The sequence below is a fragment of the Grampus griseus genome, assembly GCF_964374135.1.
Source record: "Grampus griseus genome assembly, chromosome: 5".
NCBI classification, from domain to species: Eukaryota; Metazoa; Chordata; class Mammalia; order Artiodactyla; family Delphinidae; genus Grampus; species Grampus griseus.
The window spans coordinates 71,660,931-71,679,496 of NC_138998.1; the positions used below are offsets into that span (position 1 = coordinate 71,660,931).

Below are 18,566 nucleotides of genomic sequence, written 5' to 3' on the forward strand. Positions count from 1 at the left end.
CCATCCTTGGAATGTGTGCTCTGCTTGTCTTCCTCACGCTAGAAGCTGCCCAAGGACACAGCTTTGAGATAGTCATGTGGTGCTGAGACCATCTGGACGTTGTACGTGATGGAGCCCAGTTCAGTCCTCTGTATAAACTTCAGGATTCTGGCAGGCGGGTGTGGAGATCTGTTCATCTTGCAGCCACCCAAGACAAGCTTGGTAAGTAGGTTCTCTTGCTTCTTAAACCTGCCACCTACCAATCTGCAGTGGTTTGCCTCTTTCTTCAGTCTCTCCCTGCCCTTCACCTATGGGGCCAGTTTCAGAAGCTCCCAAGAAGGTTGCAAACTAACACCTAGGTGTCTGGAGCAGCATGGATTATTATTTGTGCCTCAACTAAAAGTAGTAATAGCTTTTAGCTTTGGTCACTTATACATGCAAACTCTGTATACTAAGTGCCCTCCACGCATCAGCTCTTAAATCTCCCTCAACCCTGTGAGCTTGATATTATTATCTGACTTTCCTGATAAGGAATCTGAGGTTTAGGGATATAGGCAGCTTGTCCAAGGTAACACAGCTCCTAATGGCAGAGTTGGAATCTGAACCAGGCCTACAGGACCGCAAAGTTTGTCCTGTATGATGGGTATCGTGCTTTGCCCCTACCCCTATCTCCACCCCACACCCCTGCCCTGTCCTGCTGTATCAAATTGGCTATTAATGAAAAAAATTCAGATTCAACCTTTGCTTCCCAGTGCTAAGTTTGGCCTCATCTTCTCTCTGAAAACTCTAAAAGTCAGGATATTCACTGGCTCTGGAAAAATAGTCTGCACAATTCAGTTGCAAAGTTTGAGCAGAGGCTGAAAAACTTATCTTTTAAACTCTATGAGGTTTTAGTATCAGGAAGCTCCTTGTCATCATCTGCCAGATCCCTGTTCTGTTGCTTCACTTTGTCTTGTCTCCTCTGTTACGACTTGATGTCATACCTGAGAACAATAGCTGTTTATGGTCAAGCTTTAAAATATCAAAGTCAGGAAGTCAGGGAACCATATGTATTTCTGGAGGAGTAACAAACACGTTGTCAGACTTGTTTTTCTATGCACCCGTGATAATTTACTGGTGTTGATACAAAGGTCCATCATGCCGTGGACTCAGATTCCCACTGATCTTTGAGTCAAGGGAGTGAGAACCTCCACCAAGAGGAGTCTGTTTGGGCTGCTTTTACAAGATACCACAGACTGGGTGGCTTTTAAACAACATAAGTTTATTTCTCACAGTTCTGGAGGCCGGAAGTCTGAGATCAGGGTGCCAGCATAATGAAGGCCTTCTTCCTGGTTCATAGCCAGCAACTTCTCGCTGTGTCCTCACATGGTGGAAGAGGTGAGGGAGCTCTTTTATAAACGGGTGGTGTCTCTTTTATAAGGACACTAATCCCATTCACGAGGGCTCCACCCTCATGACCTAAGCAGCTCCCAAAGGCCCCACCTCCTGATACCATTAGAATTTCAGAATTAGAATTTCAACATATAAATTTGGGGAGGGGGTGGGCACAAACATTCAAACCACAGCAGTGTTTCCATCACCTTCCAAAAGGTAGGATCCAGGATGTGTGAAAGTTGGAGGGAGTGACTGAAGACCATGGGGTCGAATGTAGTTCGTTTTTGCAAAGAAATGGATGGAATCCATTGAGGTTCCTAAGTTTTCAGAAGTGTAAGAGCCAGGCTGCCATGCTTGCTTGTGAATAGGAGCTGGTGAATAGGATGGGGCTGTGAGACCCAGATTTGGAAGGTACCCTAATCCTACCTGCAAATGTCATATTTAGACACTTAGCAAAATGTCATATTAGGAAAAATATTTAGCAAATGCCATATATAGACACTTAGCAAATATGGTTAGCAAGTAACCAGGTTACTCAACAGAGGTCTCAGTTTCCCCATCTGTAAAATGGAGATAATACGACCCACTGCCCCAGTCTGTGGAAAGGATTAATTGAGATATGGATGTAAAGTTCCTGGCATTTAGCAGGTACTTAGTAAATAGCAGCTATTATTACTAACATTTTTATTGTGTATAGACCCATATTGAGTTTGTTCAGGCAATTGAACATATAATTTATAATAACCAACAAATGTTATGCTCCTCAGATGCAGGTCTGTGGAACCAGAATAGCATCTGTAGCAGCTGAAGTCATCCTAGGCTCTTGGCCCTGTGTCCTGGCAGCAATTTGATATGAAGATGGCAGCCAGGGTGCTGTGGGGCAGCCTCAGCCTGCTCCGCCTGGTGTGGTGTCTCCTTCCGCAGACAGGCTACGTGCACCCAGATGAGTTCTTCCAGTCTCCTGAGGTCATGGCAGGTAAAGCTCCCCACGTGTGGTTACAATAAGCTGCAGCAAAGTCTGGTCAAGGAGCTGATTGGCTATTTAGTGCGGAGGGAGAAAAATGTCTGTGCAGATGAGCAGTAAATCCACAAGCCTCTTTGGCATAATAATTTGGGAGTGGGGACTTCGCATCTCCTTCCTGAGTGGTGACATTGACCTTCTAAATGATACCGATGAAATGCCAGCCTCTTTGACATCTTCCTGCTTATAACAACAGTACAGGTCATTCAGAACAAAAGCTATTTTGGGCTTCTCAGTGGAAGGATTTTAGAGTTGGGCTTCCCCAGTGATTGGGGAAACTTACACAGGGCTGTAACATAAAATAATAACGAAACTTTTCTTCTGTAGGTTCATGTGATGGCTGAGGGAACCCAGACCTAGAATGCTCACTTTTTAGAACTTAACTTCTAGGTGGTATAGGACACATCATGAAGATGGTTGCTGGAAACCTTGAGGCCTTTCAGATGCTGTGGTCACAAGGCTTCCTCCTCATGGTTCAAGATGGCTGCTTGTGCTCCAGGCATCAGGTCTGACACCAAGTCTTTCCCGCCACCAGAGAAGAGATAGGCATGCCTACATTCTTTAAGGGCATATTTTGAAAGTCACATACTTTTTGCCCATTCCATCCCATTGGTCAGAATGTATCATGTGACCACACGTACCTGCAAATGGAAGCTAAAAAATATAGTGTTTATATCTGACCAAATGCCCAGCTAAAGAGACTAAGGATGAAGGAAGGAATGGATATTGATTGGGAAGATATCAGCTATCTCTGCCACAGGGCTCAATAGGTGGATTTGTTTTTAAAGTTGAAAGGTCCAATTTATTTTTCCACAACCCCCCCCCCCGTTTTTTTATAACCTGAGCCAGTAAAAAGCAGCCAGATTGATCTGATCCGAGGTTTTCTGTTTCCCTTTCACCTTCTGACAGAGAGGAAAAAACTGCCAAAAGGCCAGAAGAATAAGGAGAAGCAAAGAGCCTTAGACAACCAGCAGTGTTATCAAATGTGAGATGTTGTAGAGCTTGGAGCTAAGATGCAGAAATTAAGAGTTCATTTTCCTCACCCCCACCCCTTAGAGCTCTGGGACAGTGGGGCACAGAGTCACAGACTAGCCCCAGGCAGCAAGTAATTTTAATTACATGAGTATATTCTTAATTTTAAACATTAAGAATCATAGACAAAACCAGTCGCTTTTGACCATAACCACAGTTGCTTATTCCCTTCCCCCATTCTCACACTGGCTGTCCTGGCTAACAGTCATAATCACGGAGATGCGTTTTTGACTCTGACTTTGGAGACTTTAGAACTCAAGGAGAGGAATGGGGCCTCCCCCTGCTCCTCCTCATACATCCTGTCCAGGACACACTGTTACCTCACTTCCCAGGTGTGGGCTGTGTAACAAACCATCACAGACCTAGCAGCTTAAAACCAGCAGCTCACAGTTCTGTAAATCAGAAGAAGTCCAGCCTGGGCTCTCTGGTCAGGGTATCATAGTATGGGCTGGGCTGGGTTCTTGTCTGGAAGCTCTGGGAGAAAATCTGCTTCCAAGACGATTCTTGCTGTTGAACGCATTTAGTTCATTGAGGCTATGGAACTAAAGCCCCATTTCCTTGCTCGCTGTAAGCCACGGGCTGCTCTCAGCTCCCAGAGGCCACCCACATTCCTTGCCAACTGCCCCTTCCACCTTTCAACCAGCAAATCCTTTCACCTCTGATGTCCTCTTCTGCCACCAGCTGGAGAAAAGTCTCTGATTTACAGGGCTCATGTGATTTTTGTCACACACATCTGGGTGATCTCTGTATCTTAGGGTCAGCTGACCCCTGTGACGTAACCTAATCACAGGAGTGAACTCTGTCATCTTCCCAGTCCCAGGGATTATGTCCGGCATGTACACCAGGGGGCTGGAAAATCTTGGGGGCCATCCTAGGATTTTGTCCGTAATATCCTCTGCGCTGGGACCTGGCTCACCTCTCCTTCTCTCTCTGCAGAGGACGTCCTGGGCATAAAGGCCGCGCGGCCCTGGGAGTTTCACCCCAGCAGCCCCTGCCGTACAGTGGTCTTCCCACTGCTGACCTCTGGCTCCGCCTTCTGGCTACTCAGGCTCTGGGAAGAGTGGGGGCCATGGCCTGGCCCGGTGAGCGGCTATGCGCTGCTGGTCGGGCCCCGCCTCCTCCTCGCTTCCCTCTCCTTTGCCCTGGACTTGGCCGTGTACCACCTAGCCCCACGCTGGGGGGCGGAGCGCTGGAACGCCCTGGTCCTGCTGTCTGGTTCCTACGTCACCTTGGTCTTCTACACAAGGACCTTCTCCAATGCCATTGAGGGGCTGCTCTTTGCGTGGCTGCTGGTACTGGTATCCCCCCGTGTAGCTGGGAGCTGCACTCCCAAGAAGCCTGCTCCAGGCCCGTCGTGGCACAGTTGGCTTCTTGGGGGTGTCATGGCTGCTGGCTTCTTCAACCGGCCCACCTTTCTGGCCTTTGCTCTGGTCCCCCTCTTCCTCTGGGGTACTTATGGAGCCACAAACCCCAGCTTCAAGTCGCTGACCAAGGAAGCCCTGGTGCTGCTCCCAGGGGCGACCCTCACAGCAGTGGGGTTTGTGGCTGTGGACAGCTGCTATTTCTCCAGTCCATCTAGACCCAGTACCCTTGTCCTTACACCTGCCAACTTCTTGTACTACAACCTGGATCCCGTAAACCTGGCGAGGCATGGCACACACATGCGGCTCACTCACCTGGCAGTCAATGGCTTCCTGCTCTTTGGGGTGCTGCATGCCCACGCCCTGCAGGCCGCGTGGCAACAGCTGCGAGCCTGCCTCCAGGCCTTCACACAGATGGGCTTCCCAAGGGCACTGGCTGCCCGGAGCCTGCAGTCCAGCCCCAGGTCTCACCTCCTGCTCCTCTACTTCATGCCCCTGGCCCTGCTGTCTGCCTTTAGCCACCAGGAGGCTCGGTTCCTAATCCCCCTCCTGGTCCCCCTCGTCCTGCTTTGTAGTCTACAGACCCAACTGGCACCCTGCAAGGGCACCCTGGTCCTCTTCAATGCCCTGGGTGCCCTCTTCTTCGGCTGCCTGCACCAGGGGGGCCTAGTGCCTGGCCTGGGGCACCTGGAGCAGGTGGTTCGCGCTCCTGCGCTCCCACAGGTACCCACCCACTACACACTCCTATTCACCCACACCTACATGCCCCCCCGGCACCTCCTGCACCTCCCGGGCCTCGGCTCGCCCGTGGAGGTGGTGGACATGGGCGGGGCTGAGGACCAGCTCCTGTGCCAAGCCCTCGGCAACCTCACCAGACGACCAGCCTGCCACGTGGCTGGTGGGCCGTGGCTCTGCCGCCTTTTTGTGGTGACCCCTGGCACCACCAGGTCTGCCATGAAGAAGTGCAGCTTCCCCCTCAAGAGTGAGACACTCATCTTTCCCCACTTGACTCTGGAGGACCCACCGGCCCTGTCCTCCCTGCTGAGTGGGGCTTGGAGGTACCATCTCAGCCTTCACATCCTGGAGCTGGGGGAGAAGCCTGACAATATGACAGAAAAGCCCCTGCCCAAGACTCAGCCATAGGTGAAGGTGCTGCTCCACCTTCTAGGTAGAGAGCTGGGCTGGGACAGAGCCCTGACTCTCTTCCTTCCCTTTCCCTTCCAGAATCCCCACCTCTCCTGTGCACAGCTTTTGACTGCTCCACCTTCTGGGTAAACTGACACCCATCTTCCCTCAAAAACCAAAGATCTGACCAGTCACAGTCCTGATGCCAAGGTCCCCAAAGAACCTGGTGAAATCAATGACGCAAAATGCCTGTTCCTGCCCTATTCCTTCCAGCCACTGTGATGTTTTAAACATATAAATAGCACCTGACTGTGAAAGGAGACAACAATCTCCTAATGACTTGCCTGAATGACTCGCCCCAAACCTTCCAGGATGCCTTACCTCTTGCTGTCATGACAACCCTTTGGCTTCCTAGATACCTGGAAGGAGGCAGTGTAGTGATGTAGAAAGAGCAGGTAGCTCATATTCAGAGGAGTTAGTTCTCGTCCCTGGTCTGCTACACACTGGCTATGTAATCTTAAGAGAGCCCCTTCCCCTCACCCAGCCTCAGTTTTCCAGTCTGTACAATGGATCAGAAGGTCTCTGAGGTGTCTGCCAGCTAACACTGTGTCATTCCTGGGTCTGCAGCACATGTTCCCTGGCCAGACAGGCATGTCTCTCCCAAAGCTCTGTAAGCATAGAAGTGGGTGTGGCATATTTAATGGCACTTCAGGGCCTACCTACCGTCTCAGTGCTTGGTTATTACCAAAAAAAAGTAGTTCTGGAACTTTTCTGCCCACCCACTCTCTTACTCCTGTCCCTGAGAGAGGTGATGGAACGTTTCTGCATCTCACCCTTGAGGGATCAAGCCCAGATGTTCTCCCTTCTCAGTTGGCCCCAGTGGGAATGGAGATAGAAGGCTCAGTCAGTATCTGGTGGCACTTGAGCACAAAACCTTAAATGTGGTCTGGTCACTCTCCAAGCTCAAAGCTTCTGTCTGGATCCCCTTCACAGGACGGAGAGCAGACCCCGGGCCAAACCCACACCTGCCGCCCTGGTGGAAGCCATCAGACCGGGGCGTGTTGCTCCTCACAACACAGGGCGCCCCCGCCCGGTCCGCTGGGAATATGAGGGGCTGTGGCACTAAGCTTGTCCTCGTTCTCCCTCCTCACGCCCCTGCCATCTCGTGAGAACAAGAAGCACCCAGGCCACTGAGAGCTGTATGCTGGAGGAGCACAGAGCAGGCGGCCAAACCTATACAACCGACCAAACCTGAGCGCTTTCCTAGTCCCGCCTTCTGCTGGCTAAAGCCTCGGGTCATCTTAAAGCTCCACCCACCGCAGGCAAGCTGCTCTGTGGCTGCTGCTGGGTCCTAGTGCCACACTTTGCTCAGGACTCCAACCCCAAGGGAGAGAAAAGTCAGTGCCATGCTAGTAAATGTTTAGCAACCCGTTCTCTAAGGGCAAACTAGCCCCCATTTGTAGTGTTTTCTGACTTGTGTGGTGTAAATACTCTTACCGTGGCTGATTTCAAACTACTAAAATGATGTTACTCAACTTGGGAGGAGATGCCAAGGATCTCTCTCCTGAGCTGGCTGTTCAGCTGGCTGTTCGGATATTTCCCTCTTTAAAACTCTACAGTACCTGTTCATGACAGTTCACTGTTGTTTTGGTTGGTTTGTTACGAACTTCAGATTGGTTTTCCTACCTGTACTGCTTAGCATCATCTCTGGCACCCGACAGCACTTATTTACTTTGCAGCCAAAGATGGCTTTTCTGCCCAACAGATAAAACCAAATGCCACCTTGAGACACCCCAGATTCAAAGGTCCCAAATTCCTCTGGGCTTCTCTTCCCCAGTTGGGTTCACAACCTCAGAATTCCCTGGAGGAGCTGTTGGTGTAGCAGTCCGTGTAGACTGTAGTGATATGACCTGTAACAAATTTGTCTGTAAAGTGTTGGTATCTAGATTTGTGTGGCACCAAGGGGTGATTTGGAATTGTCCTGCAGGATAGTGGAGTGAGTTACTTCCCTGCTTCACTTTCTGACAAAGCTCAGAAGAGCCTGAAAGGTATGTTGGGAGATTGTTGTCACTGGGGATGGTGGGAAGAATTTGGTCTGCTTCTTTAGTAATAGGGTACCTGGTGGGATGACAAGCCACTGACTACGAACACTGGAGGCTTCTCCAACAAAGCGGGAAGGCATCCAAATCTCCTCTAGCTGGAGCAGAAAGGACCCAGTTCTCTCTCTCTGCTCTCAGGCTCCTTTTACAAAAACGGAGGGAAATTAGTTCCTTCACACTTCTTCCGCAAAAAATAAACTGCCTTCATTTCTTGCTTTCCTTCCTTTCTTACCAAGTGGCCAGCTTGTCCAGAAGCTTCATTGCTTCTTGCACTTCCTTTTTGTCTCTGCTAGTCTAGAAAAAGACCCAACTGTGAGTGTGCTTGTTTATGTGGAGGGTAAGGGATTGGGCTGGGGACAGCTAACATTCTGCTCCTCTGATATTCAGATCCAGAGACCAAGGAGTGGGATTGAAACCAATGTGGCAAACAAGGCAGTAGAATGAACAAGCTCCTCTGGCTCCTCACTGCCAAGGTCAAAGGAGAGTCCAGTGAGTTGCCTCTGGTCTGGGAGAGGGAGGACAGGAGGGTAGGATGCCAAATTAGAACTCTGTCATTAGGAGAGTGGGACACTGGCCTCAGAGAGGATTAAATAGAAGCCCCTCTGATGGGAAGACTGGAGGATGGAATGTCAAATCAGAACTTTGACCATTAGGAAAGTGGAGGACAGGCTGCTTTTGCTTCTCCACCCTATCCAGTGACTATCAGAATGCCAGAGTACAAACTGGTCACCAGCCTAAAAGCTTCTTGGGCTTCGAGCTTTCTAGATTGCAAGATGAACTGTGTAGCCTGATTAGAGACAATCAATGCATACAATGGATTTCCTAATCGTGGGTTTGTTAGCTGGAGCATAGCCTTTAGAGTGCATCCCAGACCCTCTAAAATAGGGACAAGGAATCTAGGTAGCTTGTTCCATGGTAGGCAGTTGTCCTAACACCCAGTGATGATAGTGGTTGGTGGCAGGGAAGGGAGGCTTTGAAGGTCAGGGTAAATGTGATTAGGGACGTGGGCCCTGGAGTCAAACACCTGTATTCACATTCCACTCTGTAAGGCCTTGGGCAACTTAAGTAGCCTTATACTTCCTCATATGAAAGTTGTCTTAAGGAGTGAGATAACCCACACAGAGTGCAGTTAGCAAGTGCCCAGTACAGAGTAAGTACTCAATATGTGCTAACTACTATTACCATAGGCCTACAAGTCCCCAGGAATCCTAAATCCACCTTGCCAGAGAAGTAGGGAGCTCACACTGAAACCATGGGTAATGAGTCAATCCATTTCACCTGCCTTCACTAATCAAGGTCATTTTAAGACTCACAAGGCCTCCAAGCAGCACAAAGCCTAAACAATAAGATGTTTGATGGAGTTGTTTTCCAGGAATTTGCAGTTGGCTGTGTCTAGTTCAAGCTCTGGGCATGCTCCTGACCTTTTGACATCAGAGGGCCGAAAACTCCACCGGCAGAGGCAGGTGGTGCTAAAGCCTCCATTTTTCAAGCTGCAGATGCATGTGGCTTAGTTACACCTGTGCAGAACTACAATTATCACACCTTTCTCCAATCACCTTTCCCCACGCTCCCCACGTCTCAGGCCGCCCTGCTTCTTTATTCTTTATCCCCAAAATACCCGAAGCCCCTTGCCTTGGGGAAGACGGATCTGAGACTAGTTCTCCTCCTCCTTTAGCTGCCTTGAGCGTTAACCCTCTCTTTGCTGCAAACCTCTGCATCTCAGCGTTTGGCTTTCTACGCATGGGGCAAAAGAACCTTGTCCAGTAACAATACCCATTTCTCAGCTCACACATTTAATCAGAGGATTTTGGCAACTGCAGGATTGTCTTTTCATCCAGGATCTCCCCTGGAAGTAGTGTCCTGCTATATCAGTGCACAGGCAGCAGCATACATCACTAGTTTTAGTCCCATTTCAGAGGGCAGATCCTCTTTCCGGTTGTACTTTGGTCCATGGCGCTCTGCCCGCGCGGTGTATCAGGTACCAGTCTTTACTTCTGTCAGGCTTCGGGGGCTTTCCTCATACGCTGTGTCCCGACCGATCACAGGGCTCCCTTCACCAGGGGTGTTGGTATGGCCTGGGCTCTCTGATGAGCGGGACCTCTGTAGGCGGACCATCTGAGTCCGGATTCCAAGCCATGCGTAGTGTCCGGGAGGACTTCATAGCGCCGAGGCCGGTGTCGAGCCCGGAAGGGAAAGCAGGCGACCTCGACTCGGCCCGGCCTGGGTTTAGGGGTTTGCTCCCGGGCCCTTCTGGCTACCTGGTGGTGGCCGCGGGCGTTCCCGGAGGCTGCGGCGTAGCTCCTGAATGAAGGTGTCTCTGAAGCGGGCAGCGCGGCAGCCCAGGGAGCCCGCGGTCCCTGCCGCGAGGGCTCGCAGGCGCCGGGCCGCGTCCTGCCCGTGTACCTGGGCCTGCAGCAGTACGAAGGCGGTGAGCTGCGCCGCACGCCGGATGGGCCGCGACTCAGAGAGACGCTCCACCAGCTGCGGGCTGTGCAACAGGGCGGCCAGCAGCCGCCGTAGAATCATCCTCGGAGCGTCCCGGAATCCAGAGCACGCCGCTCTCACTTCTGATCGGCGACGCCTGACTACGGACCACGTCTGCGCCGGCGCCGCCGGATGACGACACTGCCGCGCTGGGATTGGAGCACGGGATTAAGACTTTTCACAGCGGCCTCCGAGCGTTTCCGGTTCCGCTACCGCCGGGGCGGCTTCGTTTTTCTCGCAGTGGCGGCGTCCTCGACCGAAATCTGTGCGTTATGTCGGGTGGCCTCCTGAAGGCGCTGCGCAGCGACTCCTACGTCGAGCTGAGCCAGTACCGGGACCAGCACTTCCGGGTGAGGCAAGCGGGGCAGCGAGAAGGGGAGGCCCCGGGCCAGAAGGCTGAGAATTGGTTTGCTCTTGTCTCATTGTGTCGTCTCCCATTCCCTGGTATCCCGAAACGCGAAGGGAAGCCTCGGTGCCTGCTGTGGAATGGATTCTGAAAGGGCGTTTGGATATCACTGAATCCTCTTCTCTCGTAGGCAGGGAATTTGAGGCTCGCTCTCACATTCCCTAGCAGCCGCTGCCTGATCCCCGGGGCAGTGCAGACGGGCGGCAGTAGTACTGGCGTCTCAGGTTTTCCCGAACGGTGCGGCGGGAAGGTGACTTTATGATGAGGGAAAGCGGTGTCTTTTTGACACGTGGAGCATGTGGAGGCGCCATCCTGACCCAGATACCGGGGCTTTTAATTATTTTTAAATTTTCAGTTACATCAGCCAAACTGCGCTTTGGCGTTTCGCGTCCTCTCCTTGGGCTAGTTAAACGGCCCTCCACAAGTTGTACGTGGTGAGTGGCAGACACAGTTGAGCCCTGCCTCCACTTTTAGGGAGCCCTTGGAGTGTAGAGGGGGGACCAGCATGTTAAGTGTCTGGATGTCAAGATCGGAGAACTGCTGGGTTTCAGAAGAGGGAAATTTTCGTTTGCTACAGCTATTAAAGGTGGGTTCTTCAGTATCAGCAAAGGCGGGGATGGGGTGGAGGTGACTGACACTCATTAACTAGTGGTTGTTTAGTAAATTTGTATTGAGTGCTGTTGCTGAAGCCTTCTGCTAAACCTTAGAGAGGGAAGACAGTTTCCACACCCTAAGACTTCATAATCCTCTAGGGATTATGGGATTGTAAATGGAAGGACTGTAAATGTACAGATTTACAATGGAGGTAAGTGATCATAATCTAGGCAGAAATGATGAGTGGAAAGGGAGGGGCTGTGAGGATTCAGAAAATTCCCTGTGACGGGGAAAGGAGGGGTCACATACAGAAGAAGGTAGGTGTGGAGAATGTTTAAAATGCATTAGTAGGGTAGGGAAATGGAAATTTGAGGTCAAATTGAGAAGGATCTTAGATTTTCACGCAGTCAACTGTTTTTAAATGCTTACTGTATGCCAGGCATGATTTTTCATTCTATCACTTTTACAGGTCTCATTACTTTAGAAAGTTCCACATCATAACCATCCTGAATTTCAAGCATCCTGCAAGATTAAAACAGTGAAAGGATTCAACTTTTGCTGTTGTTTATCTCTGCAGTCTAAAGCCTATAGCTTCATTTAGATAGTAGTAAGATACTGTCTTGTAGAATTTCTACAGTGTTTCCTGAATGGGATCCACATTATTATCGTACCTTAAATAAGTACTTATACCAGTTGTCCTAAACTGTAGGCTGTTTGGTGGGACATGACTTGTATGTGTGAGAAAAGAAGGAAAAAGGAAAATGCTTCTTGACCATAATTTTAACAAATCAGTAACAGCAGTGATAAAGTGAATCTACTTTATTTAATGTCTCATTCCAGAGTCCTGGAAAACCTATTTTTAATGTATCGTTAAAATGACTCTTGTCCTGTGAACTTTTAAGGAAGTATGGGATTGGGGATAAGACTGGGTTTGGATTCCAGCTACAACTACTGATTATATGTGTGACCCTGGACAAGCTACTTAACTGTCTTCCCTCAGGTAGAATGAGGATAATAAATTAGGACCTACTTCATTCAACTCTGAGAATTAAATGAGACTTCCATACATGGAGATCTGACTTGCAGTCCCTTGATTCTCCCTAGAGGCAGACATATTACCTGTTTCTTGTGTGTGGTATCCATGTATATTCATGCTTTTAAAAAATATAACTTGGAGCATACGCTTCACATTGTTTTGTGCCTTTCTTTTTTCACTTTGCTCTTGGAAATTCTAGGGTGACAATGAAGAACAGGAAAAATTGCTGAAGAAAAGCTGTACATTGTATGTTGGAAATCTTTCCTTTTATACAACTGAAGAACAAATCTATGAACTCTTCAGCAAAAGTGGTGACATAAAGAAAATCATCATGGGCCTCGATAAAATGAAGAAAACAGCATGTGGGTTCTGCTTTGTGGAGTATCCTTCCTGTGTGTTTGATGTAGCTGTTGGCCAGAGGTGGGGCCCAGAGTGGCTGGTACCCTATTTTACAAGATGAGTGAGGATATTCGTTGATTAGCATCCCTACACTTATCTCTGCCTCTCCTTCCTTCTGTCCAGTGTGCCTATACTCTTACACTGGGAAAGCTATTAACATTAACATTCTTTCTGAAATCCATTTTTTCATAGTTGATTAAGAAAAATAATCTTTGAAAATGTATATGCTTATGGTGTTTCAAAATGTCCAGAGCATAGTGAAAATGAAAGCCCTATACCACTCTAAGTCCAGAGACAATCAGTTACGAGTCTCGTGGGTCTTTCCAGAAGTAATCCTATGGATGTGTGGTAGCGTACTGCATGCACTCATTTTTTTTTCACCTATCTTAGAAATTGCTTCATGTTAGCATATGTAGATCTACCTCTTTTTAAAACAACTGTATAGTATTTCATTATGTAGATGTATATAGCTTGATTTTATAGGTCAAAACCAAAGCTATATTTACTTGTGACCATGTATTCTCTCCCTGGAAACTCCAAATATTGGACCTTCTGGATTTATCCTTTGATGTTTTGTTTTTTAACTAATATTTTTCGGTCATTTTGTTTGAGAAATTTTCCAGACCTGATCTACCGTGTCTTGAATTTTCTTTTCTGTGCCCTGAATTGTTTCTTTTGGTTGTATTTATGCCGTAAAATTTCCTTCAGTTTCTGGTGATCCCTGGATTTCTGATCATAATTAGGGGAAAAAAGACTATGTGGATCTAGGCGGAACTACTTTTTAAAATAATTAATTAATTAATTAATTTGGCTGCGCCGGGTCTTAGTTGCAGCACACGATTCGTTGCTGCTCTAGTTCCCTGACCAGGGATCAAACCCGGGCCCCTTACGCTCGGAGTGCAGAGTCTTAACCACTATACCATTAGGGAATTCCCCAGGCAGAACTTCTTAAGTTGCTGCCTTGCCTTTGGGACATGTGGGTTTCTCAAATGCTAGAATGAAAAGGGATTTTATTTGGCTTGCTAATGTTAAAGACAATGCCCTAGTTCCTCCAGACAGTTCAGATCCCTATCATTTTACTTTTATTTGCCTGGGATTAAATGCCTTTCTGTTAACAGGTCTTTTCCCCACATAGACACCTTTAATTAAACCCTATATGCAGCCTCACTTGTTATTCAACTTGGAATTAAGAGCCTCCTGGGGGCTTTCCTGGTGGCGCAGTGGTTGAGAGTCCGCCTGCCAATGCAGGGGTTCGTGCCCTGGTCCGGGAGGATGCCACATGCCGCGGAGTGGCTAGGCCCGTGAGCCATGGCCGCTGAGCCTGCTCGTCCGGAGCCTGTGCTCCGCAACGAGAGAGGCCACAACAGTGAGAGGCCCGCGTACCAAAAAAAAAAAAAGCCTCCTGGGCTTGCTGTCTCCTTTAAGCCCTTTCAAGGGTATTTCGCACTGTGACTTTGTTTCATCCACTAGTACTCTTCACCTTCTGTTGAATCTCTAGTCTGCTTATGGTCTCTTCTCTTCTTTGTATACGTGTTTCTTTTCTGTTTTAATGGGGGCCTTGAGAAGTAAAGAAGAGAAAACGTGCTCTATCAGCTTGAACCAGAAGCCCCACTTTTTTTAAAATATGTATATTTATTTATTTTTTGGCTGCGTTGGGTCTTCATTGCTGTGCCCGGGCCTTCTCTAGTTGCAGCAAGCAGGGGCTACTCTTCGTTGCGGTGCGCGGGCTTCTCATTGCGGTGGCTTCTCCCGTTGCGGAGCACGGGCTCTCGGCGCATGGGATTCAGTAGTTGTGGCTCGTGGGCTCTAGGGTGCAGGCTCAGTAGTTGTGGCGCATGGGCTTAGTTACTCTGCAGCATGTGGGATCTTCTTGGACCAGGGATTGAACCCGTGTCCCCTGCATTGGCAGGCGGATTCTTAACCACTGCGCCACCAGGGAAGTCCCAGAAGCCCCACTTTTGATTTCGGTATCTGATTTCTGGATTCTGCAAGCTTTTCCCACTCTTCCTTCAGATATGAGGGACGAGTGCCTAGGTTTTACTTTTGCCTCTGGTGGCAGTACTGTAAAATAGTTCACGGGGGACAGAAAAGGCAAAGAAAATACTAGATAATAACCAGTCTCTAAGAACTGGAGTGTTTTTGCATCTGCCTTGAAGGTCAGAGATCAACAATCATGATGGCAAATACCTGAAAGGCTACCGTTCATTGTTTGTGTTTTTTTCCTCAGTTTGCCCTTTAGCATTCATTTCATTCAACAAAAAATTATTGAATGCCCACTGTGTGCTAGGCATTGTGTAGATGCTGACACTGGAATTTCAGTGTTTCCCTACCTGTGTAATTAAAGACAAGGGGAAAAAGTCCAGATCAGTATTTCCTAAACCCAGCTAATGATCATAAGTATTACTTACAGAGATTTTTTTTTTTAATAGCACCCCAAAGACAGATTTAGTAGATCTGATTTGGAACTACTAATGTGAGTGATATTTTGAGTGTTTCCTTCTAATGAAATGCAATGGCAATCCATATGTACCGTGACCTCTTTGTAAGGTTCTTGAATATACAGCTTCATATTCAGGGAACCCAAAGATGCTGTTTTCTTGGATAACAGTTCATGGTTAAAACCTGCACTGAACATATTTTATATTTTGCAAACCAAAATATGGAGACAGTGGAACCAGATACTTAACAGGATTATCAAAAAAATCATCAGTGTAGCCACGGATAAGTGTCATTTTTGACTGCTTCTGGACCAATCTCAAACAGGCCTGTGCAAGACAAATTATTGTCTTTGAACTCCATCTGGTTGGATTAGTTTTTGTACTTTTTCTTAACTCAGCTTCATTTAGATGTTGCTTCCTCTGTTTACAAAAATATCTGGAGAAATGCTAATTCCTTAATAATTATAATTAAGATACTATTTAAGAGCAGATGCAGAAAATGCCATGCGGTACATAAATGGAACTCGTCTGGATGACCGGATCATTCGCACAGACTGGGACGCAGGCTTTAAGGAGGGCAGGCAGTATGGCCGTGGGCGTTCTGGGGGCCAGGTATGCAGAAAGGTTCTCTGGGTTCAGCCTTTGCCTGGGATTCCAGTCCTAAATGACAAGTGTTTTGTCAATTTGTATTTGCTCTTTTGAAAATAACTTTGTGCTTATAACCTTGGCTTGAAGTGAATCTGAAAACCACCCATTGGGGTTGGTAAATTATTTTTATACTTGATCTTAGCCAAAAGGCTGAGAAGTGATGATAAATTATTTTTAAAAACCATTAAGTAGTATATTATCTACATCACAAGCAACCATTAATTGGACTTCTGCTAGGGGCTAAATGTTCTCCACCTGCCAAGAGTGTTGAACAAAAACAAAATGCAGTAAAATGACTTTTACATTGTTATTTTAAAATAGTTTATTCTTTGCAACGTGCTATCTTTGAATGCTGAGTATGAACCTGGTGTTTGGTAAAACACCATTAGGTAGTCTTAAATAATTTTGCAGGGCAGTTGAGCTATATTATCAGTTGCTTAAAATTATGTTCTGTTCTGCTTGAAATGTTCACATCATGACACCTGAAAAGGCGTAGTTATTTGACACATTTTAGGAAGCATGTTTGTTACACTCATCTTCTCTATACTGTAACATGTTCTTTTCAATTAAGGTGCGAGATGAGTATCGTCAGGACTACGATGCTGGGAGAGGAGGTTATGGAAAACTGGCCCAAAACCAGTGAGTGGTGAGAGCCCCGTCATGAAAAACTCACTCCTTTGGCCTGTTGAATTTGATGTGCATTCCCAAGGTCTGCGAACCTACCTATTTTTACCAAGCTTTATTTAATATGTCTCTACTGAGCTGGAAGGCTCTTCATGGTTTTCCACTTAAAAACTTATTAAAGGACAGAATCCAAAAGAATGCCTTTAATTCTATAGTCTTAACATCTTGGTTGTGTGTCAGATTACCAGAATGATTTGTTACCAGGTCAAAAATTGTGTTCCTTAGCAACAGACTTCATGTGTTATGTTGCTCTATCAGCCAAAACACACTTCTTTTAGGAAGAATGGAAAAAAAATTTTTAAGTGTTTACCATGTTTGCATCTAAGTAGGTTTATGGTCTACCGTGGGGCCTGGAATTCCTATTTTTATAATTTTAAGTTTGCATGGGATAAAGTTTAATAAGTGGAGTTTTGCTGTGTAATGTAGCTTTACTCTAAATTAGGAATAGATTTTGATAACTGAATTTTTTTCTATGTTGAATTTTAACCTCTAAAGGCAAACTTAGAGTCAAGGGAACTTCCTAAATAGTTGGGTAAGCCTTAGACAGTCGCAGGGGACACCACTTCTTATGTGCTTTTTATATCAGGAAATTAGGTCAGGACTTGAAGGGTATTTACTAAACACATTTTTCAAAATATGTTTTCACTAACGCTAAAAAAACCAAGGGTCTGTATTAGAGGGAACCTCAACTACTCTAAGGGCAAGGGGGGGACGCTCTCAGTAGGAAATGGGGAGGAAATATCAGGAGATGTGAGTTAAACCAGTGCCTTGACATGATGAAGGTTGTTAGAGCCAGCAGATCTATATTTTTCATTTTCAAACTGATCTTGGGAATTGAGTGGGGTTGTTTGTTTTGTTTTTTAAAAAAAGAGCTTAAAGATCAAGAGAATACTTAACAAAATCAGAAATGCTTCCCTCGGGAAATGTTTTGGCTCATTCTCATACTGAAGTCTGTCTTGTTTTTTCCCTAGCTAACTGTGCTGAGTTTCAGAGCCTGGGTAGTGAGCTGGTGGTCTCTACAGAGAAGGCAGTCTGGAGGATTTATTTTGCATTTGTAAGGCAAGAGAGAATTTCTCTAATATTATGTGAACTATTGCTCATTTTAAACTGGTAGTCTAGTATTTTCCCTGATGTAAGTGATATTTTTTCATCTAGCAACAAAGTATCTCCTAATTTCCAGTAGTTTGTGAAGTTGGGGCTGAAGTATCTCAGTTGAACATCTTTCATGTTACAGTAAGTGTATGTTTTCTCAAATTTAAACTGGCTATTTGAACTTTAAAAGAAAGATATCTCTAAATTAGTTGTATTTAGGAAAACATTTGCAAATATCTAATTTAATGAGGACAAACAATTCATTATTAATTAAAATCTTTTTTACACTGTAGTTTGAATTAATGTATTTTATATTTTGCAGTAAAACGTAACTCAGATTTCTATAGGCATTAAAACCACAGTGGTTCCCATTTGAATTGTCTTCTGTAACAGATTTCAATAAAATTGGACCAACTTATTGTCTGTGTTTCCTCACCGATAATGACATTGAAGCGGTCTTTACTCTGGAATACATTTTTGGGGGGAAATCTATGCATAGTATGCAGAATTTGCATGTCCATTTTAATTTGACAGTTACTAATATTGCTGGTCACTAGCCACATGTAGCTAATTAACTAAATTAAAACAGTTCCTCAGTCAGTCACATTAGCTACATTTCAGATGCTCAATAGCCACCCGTGGTTAATGGCTGTTGTAGATAATGGAATTTGTAGGATGCCAATACAGAACATTTCCATCATTGCAAAAAATGCTACTAATGGACAGTGTGGGCTGCTTAGAGCCCACACTGGTCACTGTTAATAGATGAGCCTTGTCGTGACTGGTATGTCACT

General features: G+C 46.6%; 3 protein-coding genes across 4 annotated transcripts; 2 read left to right on the plus strand and 1 right to left on the minus strand.

Moving 5' to 3' along the window:
* Positions 1-2,190: 2,190 nt before the first annotated feature.
* On the plus strand, positions 2,191-5,910 carry PIGZ (phosphatidylinositol glycan anchor biosynthesis class Z; the record flags this gene model as incomplete). Its single annotated transcript, XM_082654869.1, has 2 exons — positions 2,191-2,329; positions 4,343-5,910. The coding sequence occupies exons 1-2, from the start codon at positions 2,206-2,208 to the stop codon at positions 5,908-5,910; spliced, it is 1,692 nt and encodes a 563-aa protein (XP_082510995.1). The 5' UTR covers positions 2,191-2,205.
* Positions 5,911-9,774: 3,864 nt separating this feature from the next.
* NCBP2AS2 (NCBP2 antisense 2 (head to head)) lies at positions 9,775-10,562 on the minus strand. The gene has a single exon (XM_082654707.1). It carries the CDS (start codon positions 10,515-10,517, stop codon positions 10,218-10,220), a length of 300 nt encoding a protein of 99 aa, XP_082510833.1. The 5' UTR covers positions 10,518-10,562; the 3' UTR covers positions 9,775-10,217.
* A 113-nt stretch (positions 10,563-10,675) lies between these two features.
* NCBP2 (nuclear cap binding protein subunit 2) lies at positions 10,676-18,191 on the plus strand. Of its 2 annotated transcripts, none has more exons than XM_082654153.1 (5): positions 10,676-10,825; positions 12,711-12,892; positions 15,822-15,960; positions 16,568-16,642; positions 17,652-18,191. In XM_082654153.1, the coding sequence occupies exons 1-4, from the start codon at positions 10,748-10,750 to the stop codon at positions 16,637-16,639; spliced, it is 471 nt and encodes a 156-aa protein (XP_082510279.1). In that variant the 5' UTR covers positions 10,676-10,747; the 3' UTR covers positions 16,640-16,642; positions 17,652-18,191. The 2 variants fall into 2 exon arrangements, with proteins under 2 accessions (XP_082510279.1, XP_082510278.1); XM_082654152.1 differs by having other exon boundaries at positions 16,568-16,635.
* Positions 18,192-18,566: the final 375 nt, after the last annotated feature.